General features: G+C 39.1%; 1 protein-coding gene across 3 annotated transcripts in view; it reads right to left on the bottom strand.

Annotated features, from left to right (window-relative positions):
* The window catches only part of KAZN (kazrin, periplakin interacting protein), a 2,853,667-nt gene extending 2,841,067 nt beyond the window's left edge, over positions 1-12,600 (bottom strand). Inside the window, exon 1 of one of the 3 annotated variants that reach the window (XM_044062363.1) lies at positions 12,353-12,600. In XM_044062363.1, coding sequence (XP_043918298.1) covers positions 12,353-12,383 — 31 coding nt within the window. In that variant the 5' untranslated portion in view covers positions 12,384-12,600. Of the gene's footprint in view, positions 1-11,977; positions 12,213-12,352 lie in introns of those variants that run through there. The other 2 variants (XM_044062364.1, XM_044062365.1) reach the window with 2 other exon arrangements.
* Between the last annotated feature and the right edge of the window lie 623 nt (positions 12,601-13,223).

Genomic DNA, 13,223 nt, shown 5'->3' with positions numbered 1-13,223 from the left:
CTTTTGTGACACAATCATGCACGTAAGAATGCATGCCCTTTTGTGAGATGCTCAGCTGAAAGTGTCAAATATTTGTTTTAGTATTCCTAGGGAGTAGGGCACCGAGAGGTACACATTAACTATGATGCCATAAAAAGGGCTATGAGGCTAGGTGTTCTCAAAACTAAAACTTCTTAACATTATTATGGAGCTTAGCAGCACGTTCACAGCCATTACTCCATAATGAAGGTATGAAGTTTGCAACTGAGCCAACAAGATTCAATAATGAGGGTTGTGACTACCAGCAAAAAGTCCACAGCTACTGCTCTGCAGTGAATATGAGTGAGCCTCGGCAGTCTGCCAAGAAAACTCCATAATGAGGAGGTAGGAGGACTGGCAATGTGTTGAAAGACATAAATCTATAATGAAAAGTAGGCAGTGCAACTCAGTGTAGCATAGGTACAACCCATAACAAGAAATACCATGCTCACAAGAACAATTCCAGAATGGGATATATTGGTAGCTGTAATATTTATAATTGGAAATTATAAGGTGTGATGCTGTGTCAGTTTTAGTTTTCTTAACTGGAATAATTTGACAGAACACAGCCATTATCAATGGGTGGCCTGGGGAGAAATGAACACATCCACAACATTGATGTTTTGGTGCAAAAGAGATATATTACAATATAAGGTAAATTGTTCATTAATAGACAATGAAAACACAAATAAATCAGTAATACAACTGATATTACACATTGGCAATGAGATATACTCAAGGAAATACAAGCTTTATAAACACAGAAGAGAACAGCAGATGGCTGTGGAATACCAAGAAAAGTATAAAAAAGATAAGCAGATAGACACTGGTGCCACTTTATATGCTACAATAATTAATAGCTTAATAGTGGCATGAAACTTAGAATGGAGAACAAAATGCCTCATATGACAAAGACATACAGAAATACAATCCATGGATTCAGGGAAACGCCCCAGAATAAGTGAGAATCAGGGAAATAAAGATGAAAGAAGCCATGTTATGTGATGACAGCTGCACATGAAAGTGGCAGAAATTACAGTCCACATACACCTTCTCTCTGGAACTGCATTTCTTTTCATGGTAAATGTTCCTCAATTGTGCTGAAAAATCAGTATCTCCTTTTTGTGTTTCTATAATGACACCTTATCATGTTGCCAAACCAGTGGTTTAAGATGATATAGGGAATGAACCTCATTCTGTCTGACAGCAAATGTCATACATTTGGACTACACTAAATCTTTAGTCATAAATTGTATGGTATTATCATCTTCAAAACTAACATAAAACTGAAATTCTACATGAATATGCTCATGTTTGCAATTAAAACAATTAATTATAAAGGAATATTGTGTGGCAGTCCATTATAAATTCATACTGTATCATGACTTGCCAATTACACATAGGAAAACAAAGTGATAACCATCCATTTCTAAACTGAAGAGGGTAGTCCTAATGCAGCAGGAGTTGTAGGCCAGCTGAGAGATAAAAACCCTTCAACGTGTCTTTTATCTTGCCCAGTGGCCCAGGCCTGATAAAGCTCATATGGGAGGCACTCAAAGAGGTGCACTCCGCAGGCATCCAAAGTGGCTGTATGATGATAGCCCCCTCCACATTACCAACTGGCTCACTCTATAACATCTCTGCAAAGAAGCCTTACTTCTGCATCAGTGACCTCATTTTGTAAGTCACTACTGGAAGCTCATAACCACAGGTCAGGACAGGAACATATAAAAAAACATAACTTGGCAATGTTGTCCTCGGCTCTTTCATCCCCACCACAGTCCAGTACAATGTCTGCAGTACTGCAGCTATGGCACCAGCCGACGAATCAGTCTTACCTCTGATTTGAAGATGCTGATTTTCATTCAGTCGACTTCATATTCGGCAGCAAACCACTCCAGTGCAAACTGAAAATCAGGCACCTGAGGCTACAAGGGCGATATCATCTGCAAATAACAAAGATGCAGTCCTCATATCTTCAAACTCCACACTCTGCAGATATCACCTGCATCGTGATATCCCATCAATGGAAGCGATTACCAGGAGGGCAAACTAAATCGTCCCACAGACAAGGTCCTACATCATACTTTAAGAATTCCGTACAAGACAGAGAATGCAGACACAGCACATGCTCCCCAAATATGACAACTGAACAGTAATGAGCAGTGGTCCTGTGTACCCCATACTGTTATTTTACCTCTCACAAGAAAATGTGGAGTGCACTGACCTATGCCCTCACTAGGTCCACAACACATATCCAGAGAAGATATAAATTCCTATGACCACTCCGATACGTGTGCAATGTCAAAGTGTTGGTCTACTGTACCATGACCAGACAGGAGCTGCATTACTCCTCATGAATCAGCAGCAAAGTTATCAGTGAAAGTCTTGTCTCCAGCAATCTGGCTCAGGCTTTCCCAGAGAGGCTGATAGCCATAATCCCTGTACACCTGAAACACATCCTCTTCATCTCCTTTTGAAAAATAGAGGCCACTGACTCAGCAAATTGATCTATAGGCACCATCATAAGTAGAATACCAAAAATATAGATTATCCACAACATCCCAACACTTTCCAGAACCTTCTGCATTTCTGGCCAGTTCAGATCTATTCCTGCAGCCTTACTACACTGAACTGTTTAACTGTAGTGAACAGCAGATGCAGGGTGGTATCCAACGAGACGGATCCCGAATAATGAAAAAATTCTTTACTCAATCCAATGATCAAAATGAAGTACAAATAAAGTCACAGTTTAAAAATGATGAAACAACAAGTTAAGCGCTTTCGTCAATACTCAGACTTCTTCAGAACAGTGAATTGCTAGCTGATAACTCCTTAAATACACACCCAGTCAATTACTAAAATATTACCCCACATCATTTCCTTTCAATTAAGAAACATCACAGGAAGTGTAAGGTAGTAGTGAATACTCCCCCTGTTTGCAAGTACACAAAAAGTCAACTAACCAAATGTTAAATCAATAGTGTCACATGTAAAGAATGTTATAAGGCAAAAAATACCAATGACAATATAAATAAATCATAACATAAATAACTGTTTAAGTTTCAAAAGTGGTGCTATAGAAATTCTATCATTAAGACCTGGAGGGGAGTATGCATTCAGTCTGATCTGCCACTTTAACTCAATATACTCCAAATATTCCTCAACAGGTCCGCCCCTTTGTCCCAAATCAACTTGTTCAAGAATAAAAAAACTAAAACTGTGATTACTTTGGTCATTAATATGCCTAAATAAAGCATTCTTCATATTTTTCTGCTTGATGTCATATAAATGTTGGTAGACTCTAAGTCTAAAAGCATTTTTTGTTTTCCCCACATAATAACCTTGGCAGTTTTTACATACTGTAATATAAACAACCCCCTTAGTATAGCAAAACATTTTCTTTTTATTAGTACTGGATCCAAAATTCTTAAGATTAAATTTGTCTGTATCCATCATGAAAGGGCACTGGGGACATCTACCACATTTATACGTGCCACCTCTAGTGAGATTAGGTTTGCCTTTTTCAAGTAGTCCTTTTATTGATGTACTCTTTTTATAAACTATAGTGGGTCTCTTACCTATCTTGTCCAAGACCCCAATGTCATTATTAAAAACCTTCCAATATTTATGTATTATGTACTTGATTTCTTCAAAATCTGCAGAATATGTGAGTGTCAATGCATGTGTAAAAATAGTATTATTGTGCCTCACATTGTTGTGGCCATCCCTATTGCCCAATAGGGCTCTAAAGTGTCCACTGGTCCTCTTATTTATAACTTCCTGAATGATGTTTGACAGAAAAGGCTCTGGATAACTTCTTCTCTGAAACATATTGGACAAATTGTCACATTCCTTGGTAAAGTCATAAATGTCAGACACCATCCTGGCCAATCTAACACATTGGCCCTTGAACAGGGCCTTCTTCTGGTGCAAAGGATGTGCACTAGTAAAATGTAATAATGTGTTAGAATAGGTTGGTTTCCTATATAGTTGGGAAATAAAACAGTTGTTCACATAATCTTTCTTTATGGTGATGTCCAAATAATGAATATAATCTAGATCCTTGACCATAGTAAATCTCAAAAAACTGGTGGTACTGTTCATGTACGAAAAGAACCTATTCAAATCTTGTTCTGATTGATTCCAAAACAGGACAATATCATCAAGGTATCGCCCATACAATACCCATGAAGTCCTGAATTCGGAGTTAAAAATGTGTTGATCTTCCCAATGTGCTAAGACAATGTTGGCGAAGATTGGTGCACAACATGCACCCATGGCAACTCCAAGCCTTTGTTTAAATAAATGTCCTTCATATGTAATGAAATTATTTTCCAAAACCATCTCCATACAAGTACGGATGGTCAAGATGGTGTCATGATTCAATGACGAATTACTGCATAGAAACTCATAGAACCAGTCCAGACCTATATCATGTGGTATAACTGAAAACAGGTCACAGACGTCAATAGTCACCAGGATGAGGTTACTGTCATACATATTCTGATTGACTTTACCAAGGAAGTCCCATGAGTCCTTAATTATAGTAGTCCGATTATCAAGGACCCCCTTAGTCATACTGTCAATGTATTTTGCTATACTAAAATGTTTTGGAGGCTTTAGCATCTACAATGGGTCTTAAAGGTGGACTGTGTATTGATTTGTGAATTTTTGGTATTCCAAATATGGTGAGAATCCTGGGATGTTTGGTTAAAATATAGTTGTGTGTGTCTAGTGTGATTTGTCCATTCAGTAAAAGTTGCTCCAATTCTAAGTCAATGTTACGATATGCTATGTTTAATTCATTTCGTGAGGTCTCAGTGTACACTTCACTATATAGTATGTCAAACATTCTACTATTGTAATCATCAGTGTTCATAATAACCAGACCCCCACCCTTGTCCGGTTTCATAAGTCTTATATTAGTCTGATGTAAACTTTCACTCAAAATACCCTTCTCCTCTATTTTTAAATTGTCTATGGGTGAGTCATTATGCCTATAACCCAATCGTGTTCTAATGTCGTTTTCACATAGAACCTCAAATATTTGTACCAAAGGGTGATTGGGAGGTTGAAAGGTACTTGGTCTTCTAAGGTTTGAGCCACATCAGGAAAAAATAAAGCTAGATTTAATTTCCTTGTAAATAGTTTTAACTGCACCATAACATCTACTATGTTGCCCTTGCTGGTAGGCACAAAATTCATACCTTTGGATAGAAAATCAGCCCATTCCCTAGTGACAGTAAGACCACTGTAATTATAAATACTGAAGTCACCCAAATCATTAGTCACAATTGAAAGAATCACATTCTCAGTCTCAGTATGTGATGGGCTGCTTACCTCCGGTAGTTGTTCCATCCCCCCCTCCCCCTCCGTGGTGCAGATCAAGGACTGTAATAATTCGACCTCATCTGTCTTTGGTTGATTAACCTCTCCGATCTCCTGAGGGGGGCTTGTTCTAAAGGGATTTCCTCTCCTTCCTTATCATCTTGTGTCTCACAAGCTTGCCCTAACGTATAAGTACTGTGATTACCAGTCATTTGATTAAATTGCCCTCTTGGGGGGTCTGGATAAGACAACTGAACAGTAATGAGCAGTGGTCCTGTGTACCCCATACTGTTATTTTACCTCTCACAAGAAAATGTGGAGTGCACTGACCTATGCCCTCACTAGGTCCACAACACATATCCAGAGAAGATATAAATTCCTATGACCACTCCGATACGTGTGCAATGTCAAAGTGTTGGTCTACTGTACCATGACCAGACAGGAGCTGCATTACTCCTCATGAATCAGCAGCAAAGTTATCAGTGAAAGTCTTGTCTCCAGCAATCTGGCTCAGGCTTTCCCAGAGAGGCTGATAGCCATAATCCCTGTACACCTGAAACACATCCTCTTCCTCTCCTTTTGAAAAATAGAGGCCACTGACTCAGCAAATCGATCTATAGGCACCATCATAAGTAGAATACCAAAAATATAGATTATCCACAGCATCCCAACACTTTCCGGAACTTTCTGCATTTCTGGCCAGTTCAGATCTATTCCTGCAACCTTACTACACTGAACTGTTTAACTGTAGTATTAAACAACAGAAAAAGGATCAAATTCCACCATTAGGTTTCTGACACTGTCCAATTAAAGAAGGGCATCCCCACTAGATTCAGGAGTTTTTCAGTGTGTTAGTTCTACCTCCAGAAAAAGTCTTCAGTGAAGGCCAGCATTTCTTCATCCTTGCTGACAACAACCCATGCAATGTGTCACATTCCCCTGAAAAATTGTGGGCTTGTTTGTTAAAATAACTTTAAGGCTATGCTGGTCAAGCCCCATGGCCTTGTCCAGCTCCTGCCATGCCTAATAGTTTGCTTTAATAACTGCCCTAGCTGCTGTCTGTTGATTACTGATTATTAAATATGCAAATGCCCTCCCCCACTATGAATGCACAAATCTTTATTCTTTAACCATAACTGCTTGCCTTACTGCTAGTATCCACCAATTGGTCTGAGGGTTATCAAGGTAAAAAACGTTAACCACTTTTGATCCACATCTTTAACAGGGGCAATTCAAAGTCCATGTCCCTGACCTTCCTAGATATGTATGAGCAAAATCATCTTAACACAGAAGCATAGGCTAGGCATTTCCTGCACACCCTCACTATACATTTGGCTTGTTTTGCAGGACTGTTCTAGTACCACCCCGGCTATCTTATTTTCGTTTTCACCATGTGGTCATCAGCTGACAGCTTAGTACCTCTCATGACTAAATGTATGACTTGATGTTTAATGGCCTCACCACACAACTGATGCACATAAACAGATTTTTACACAAGGATATATTCAAATTATAGCAAAACGGAGCAGAACATTTTGTCATATAACTGATGTTTTGCAGCCATTTCCTTTAAAGGTGAAATTAACTTACTGTGTGACTTCTCAATCAGTAGCAAGACTTTAACATTCTAATGATTAACTGGACTGTCCTTTCACTCATTAAAACTAACATTTATCATTGCACACACCCTGAACCTCACTATCTGCTAGAGTCATGGGTCATGGAGCCCTGGGATTAGACTTCTGGGGACTGCCCGATGCTTAAGGAGTTCAGGAGGGATAATGGAAATAACTGTAAAGGACCTTTGAGGATGGATATATTTGTCTGATAGACAAACAGCACCCTTTGCCTGTTCTTCTCCAGGTTTTGACAAATGGAAGGGTATTAATTACATCATTTAAGGATATGACAATTGTGGAGGAGAAAATGATCTCCAAGTACTATAAGCAAAATAGTACTCAGAGGAGAGGAGAAGAAAGGAAAGATAAATGACTTCAATGACTATCATATGAGGGAGGGTCTCCATGAAGACCAAGTGCAGGATTAAAGCCAAGTTGGTCAGAAAGAGAGTAAAAGTCTTGTGTCCACTCATGTGCTTATGCATCTCAGATATGGCCTTGGCCTGGTTAACATATTACCAGGCCAGGATACTTCCCACTGAGTCACCGGATTACATGTTAAATCCCCAAACAGTGTTAACTGAAGGTTTGCACGTAACTGCAGCAGATAATGGAAAAGGTCATAAGGCTCAAAGTGTCATTTTATGTACTAATTAATTGGAAAAAGAAAACTCGATAATGTACCAGAGTACAGAATTTAAGCTACCTCTAACAACAAGTGTTATGTCCACCCTACCCTTCTCTTTCTAAGTTTCTGTCCCCTTACACCTCTCTGGTTCAGTGGCTGTTCTGTCAAAATAATAAAATAAAATCCTTGAAAAACTAGGAACAGCAGCAGTGCAGATAATGCTCATCACAACGTTGTGCCACTCTGAACTGCTGCCCTAATATTTTTAAAGAATTTTGATTTTTTTTTTTTACTGCACTTTATTTTGTGAAAAGCAAAATGTTAAGGTATTTGTTACAGTCAGAAAACCACACATTAAGTGGCATTACAATTTAAGTCTGTCCAGCTTAAAATATAAATCAGTCCACTTGTAGTAAAAGCTAATATTGAATGGTACACCAATAGCTTTCATACACCAATAGCTTTCTGCAACATGGATAGATACCTATGTATAGAAAGTTACCAAGGCAGCAGCCTAAATAGACTTGTGCAAAGACATTGGTTTCACATAAAAATAAACACAGACCAATTAATTTTGACACAGACCCATGACAAAACAGAGAAGTTATTCTGCAGTGCCTGAGGGTGAGTCCCAAGGCAGCAGCCTGAATAACAGACTGGCTATCTAGCAGTATCTGAATGATGTACATACTGAAAACAGTACAGGTCACTACGATAAGGTTTAAGACTGACTATGGCCCTGTTTAAAGCCTTTACAGGTAACAAGGTAAAAGGACTGGAGAAAACTCATTCCACTGCTAAGGAAACACTAGTATGTGGAGTAGGGATGACACATACAGCAAAATGGAAACAATAAAAAGAGCCTTCCCATGGCTGAGGCAGTTGACAGAAAGCATGGGCAGCCATTTTCACAGCACAGTACTCCATTTGAGAGGCACAAATCTAAAAGAAGTGAAAGTGAAATTGTCATGTTTTGGAGTGGGTCAGTGAAAATGAAATCATAAAAGAATATGTGAGCAGTCAAATTAGATAGTTTGAATTCACACAAAAACTCTGAGAAGGAAGGGGTGCAGCTGGGCTTCCCTAGTGTACTCAAATAAGTATATATTTTCGAAGCATCTCATAACTACTTTAAAAAAAGAATCAGAAAATATTTAGGAACACTGGAGACACTCACCATTAACCTAAAAACTTATTCATGGGAGACTAACTACCCCTCTATAGACTGGGAAACATACATTGTCTCAAACTCACAGGCAAAATGACTTCTGGAATTTAACACAAATACCCTTGACCAGATAGTGCACACACTCGTCAGAGGTTCAAACATACTGGTCCTGGCACTCATAAATATGGGAGAATGCTGCACACTCCCCAGTGTCATGTCCTCGTGAGATCGGACCACAAAGCTGTCTACTTCAAACTAAAAATTAACTTGGTAACTCTAGGAAACCCTGTAACAGTTAGAACTATTCCAAAGCAAACTACATCTGCTAAACAATAGTTTGTCAAATTCAATGCCCCTCAACCCCAAGTTCACAGTAACCTGTGCAGAACTGTTCACAGAGACCTTGTACAACCATGCACCCACGTAGGATGGAAACAGCTCTTGCATCATAAAAAACATTGTTATTTACCTAGTACTGCAGAACAAGTGTGCTTTGACTAATTTATACAGGAATTCTTTCAAATTTTTTCTGAATCCATCTAAGGTGTAATCTTATATTATGTATAGTTATGGATAGAAAGATTGTGTGTGTGTGTGTGTGTGTGTGTGTGTGTGTGTGTGTGTGTGTGTGTGTGTGTGTGTGTGTGTGTGCGGGCGCGCGCGCACTCGTGCAGTTTTTTTAATTAAAATAAAAGATGGAGCATATGGCTATATGTGGCACAATCTTCTTGAGGTAATGAACTCCAAGGAATATTAGGATTATACAATATAAGTGCGAGACTTAACAGCTTTTCCTGGGACAGGAGAACTAACAGTTCCAGTGAGGGTGACTATGACAAGTGTCATAAGTCTAGAAGTGACAACTGGAGTATTGGAAGAGGTGACAAGACAAGAGGAGACTAGTTTGTTTGTATCTTTCGGCTTTTCCCGGTGAGGGGTCGCCACAGCAGAACTCCAGTCCGCTAATGATTGGTAGTTGATTTTTATGTGCCGGTTTACCAGCCCTGATGCACAACCTTCAACGAAGGCACACCCATTCACGCATATCTCCATGCAGAAGATGCTCTAGCTGAGAATCGAACCGGACAGCGTCTTACTGTGAGGCGACAACGCTACCGCAGCACCACCACTGCGTGATACTGTAATAATGGTGTGGGGTGACAAGGGAGAAGCAGATGGGATGAGGGTGAGAAGTGGTAAGTGATAAGTGTGCTGAAGGAAGGAACGGACATTTGTAATAAGAATGACAAGTGCATTGAGGGTAGAAAGTGGCAACTGCTGGGATGGAAGGAGTGGTAATCTTGGTGAAGGTAGGAAGGGATGAGTGCGATGGCAGGAAGTCAACAGTGTAGTAACAATAGGAAATTACAGTTGTCATGAGATTAGGAGTGATGTGGCGAGGGTATGACATAGAAGGTCGATCTCTGTGAAAAAAACAGCGACAGGTGTAGTCAGAGCTAGACTCACATGTACAGCGGCCAGAGGGAATAGCAAATGTGACTCATCTACTGTTTAGCATGGAATGAAACAGAAAGAGGATCTGGACAGTATATTTATGGCAAACAAGAACCCCCCCCCCCCTTTTTACTTTTCTACCCTTTGGACTCTGCATGCCATGGGATGACAATGAATGACGTGAAATTTATCCCATACTAGATGTCCCCTGAAAACAATCAAGCTCCAAGTATGATGCTTCACTGCTAACAGTCACACAGTTTCAGGTGCAATATCACAACTTTTGTACTACTGTGACTACATGCATTAAGTCACTGTTAATTCTTTCCTGTGCTGTGACTGCATGCAATATGTGGTTACTTACTTTCTTAATAACCTTTTAGAACATTTGGAGCACATATGTTCTGATCACAGTTTTTATACATTCATTGCAGGTATGAAGTGGCACTTTCATCTTAGGCACTCCAAATTAGCTGCATTCAGTTTCATCTTTTCAGAATACAAAGCATTTAAATTATTATAAAACAATAAAATTGAGACGTGTTACAGTCCGACAAGTCTGACATCACAACTTGCACTTTCCTGCACCAAGGAGAGCACGTTAACCGTACATGTCCTTGATGAACACAAGGAATTTCTGGGTTTATTTCCTTTTACTGGACCAGTAAATGTCTAATTATGAAGACTAAATAACACTAGGGGCCGGATTCAATGAAGCCTACACTAATTGCACACCGTTCTGAATGAACAGACAACACAACATAACTTACATCTTCTTCCTCCTAATTTTAGTTTGCCTACCGATATTCTTGCAGCTTTAAATATTGACAGGGATTCATAAAGATTACCAAAAAGCGTAGACTACATGTACACTTAGTGTAATCTTTCTGAGTGACTAGAAAGCACAAAAAATGTGATATGAAATTTACTGAATACGTATCGTGTATACTCAGTGTAGGCTTTATTAAATTCGGCCCTAGGTCAGTGAGTCACATTGATAATTACAAGCAGATAATGAAATTATTGTATTCTGAACAAAAAATGCGTGTGGCCTACAGCTTAGGTATAACCATCTTTGATCCAGAAATCTACTAACCCAAATATCTGCTACACTAACAGAAAGCAAATGTTTGTAACTAAAGAAATGGTAAGTAACTCACATTTCTAATGTAACACTGTTCACATCTCAATGTGCACTTGTCAGCACGCACACATACATACACACACACACACGAAAACTGCACCAAAAAAAAAAAAAAAAATTAGGCAGGTGATGCTTTAGAAACAAACAGTTGATACTATCATAAAGCGTCAGCGGTCAAATTTTCTTTCAAGCCTGTACAGTACACTACAAGAAGCCAAGCAGCTGACAGCATAACACAACCAAAGAGTGGCCTGGCTGCACTGGTTAGGCATCTGCAGGCATTAACATGTCACCTATAGCAGCAAAAAGCACCCGAGTACATTTCCAACCAAGATAAACATCGGTAGAATCATGCAAGAAATAGCCTTGTCAAAAAGCTGCTCAAGAAAAGTTTGTAAATCCACCTTTGCAACAATATTAACTACTTTCAGAAGCATTGTGTGTTGGCACTACACATTAGAAGAAAAATGAAGTTCACCTTTAAAGGGGTCATCTTATTTTCAAGCATCATGACACAAGCTCAGGACAAAACATTCATCAAAATAAACTAACAATAATAATAATTCATAATCATTAAGTCTTTTAGTAATTTTAGACAAAGTTAAACCTCCCACCTTTCAGCAGTTATTTCAACGGTATACTCTAGTTAGGATATTCACTTACTGAAGATCAAACAGCACCACATATCTGCTTTGAAAATGTGGCTGTCTCTGTTTCAAGGGCTGGTTTTGTAACTTTCATTTACATAACAAACAGCTAGCAGAGTCACAGGGTGTGTGCATGTGTGTGTGTGTCTGTGTAAAGACAAGAACTAACCAATAGGCAAGGCCTTACTAACAGACATGCTACTTCAACTCTTTTTTTTTTTATTTATTTTTTTTAAGTCTCAAACCGACACTGTCCACAAGTTTTCACTTCTAGTCTACTCTGTTCCCATACCTCCCTAATCCTAGAGAAAGACATGCCCACAGCTAGCTCTCCAGACCTACCAGGTTTAATGTCCTCTTTATCAGATTTCATGTCCCAGGCTGGTGGTGGTGGTGGATTACAGATCCAGTGACCACAGAACGTTGTGTCACTCTTAGTTCCCAGGCTCCTCCCTGCTCTGCAAGAAATGTTGTTTGTTTTACCTGAGCTGAACAGCAAGGAATTTGACCTTCTTACAGGTTGCTGCTACACTACAGTGATGTCACTAGAAAGAGGCGGGCTTACTGCTGATGGATTCTCCCAAAAGGACAACAGATATTACAAGGGAAAAGGCAAGCAGCCTTAAGTTATGCCATGAGTAAGGAAGTAATGCTTTTTAATATGAAGCCGGCCGGAAGGAACACCTGTCTCTAAAGGTTCAGCTCAAAACAGCTCTCAAAGTTTCCCCAGTTCAAGCACAGGACACAGCAAAGTACAGTGCAAAATACTGCAAGTATTTGTTAGTGCCTGATTTAGGAATTCCTGTCTGGGTAAACTGGTTTTAAGACTGAAACACTAAAGGTACTTTTGGAATGAAGCTGACTGGATTTCTTAGTCCATACTGAAATGAAATTATACCCTTGAGACTTTGCATGGTCATTATGTATGTGTGTAATTAATTTAACTCTCTCTCTCTATTTTATATATATATATATATATATATATATATATATAGAAAGAGAGATACATATGTGTGTGTGTATGCATACGTTTTTCCCACTGTTTGTCAGATGTAGTGAAGGTTTACATACGGACGTTCAGTTCAGTGAGAGACAGAGAGAGAGAGATTTGAATTTGTGTTGGTTAAGTATGGAAAACATCTCTATTCTGACACTGTTTTCATGACTTCAGATTCAGTACAACAGAAAACTTCTCTATTCTGTTGATGTTTGT

This window comes from Protopterus annectens, chromosome 2.part1 (genome assembly GCF_019279795.1).
Source record: "Protopterus annectens isolate FY-2018-M chromosome 2.part1, PAN1.0, whole genome shotgun sequence".
Taxonomy (NCBI): Eukaryota; Metazoa; Chordata; order Ceratodontiformes; family Protopteridae; genus Protopterus; species Protopterus annectens.
The sequence above is the reverse complement of the archived record's forward strand: the minus strand, read 5'-3'. Positions and strand labels throughout refer to the sequence as shown.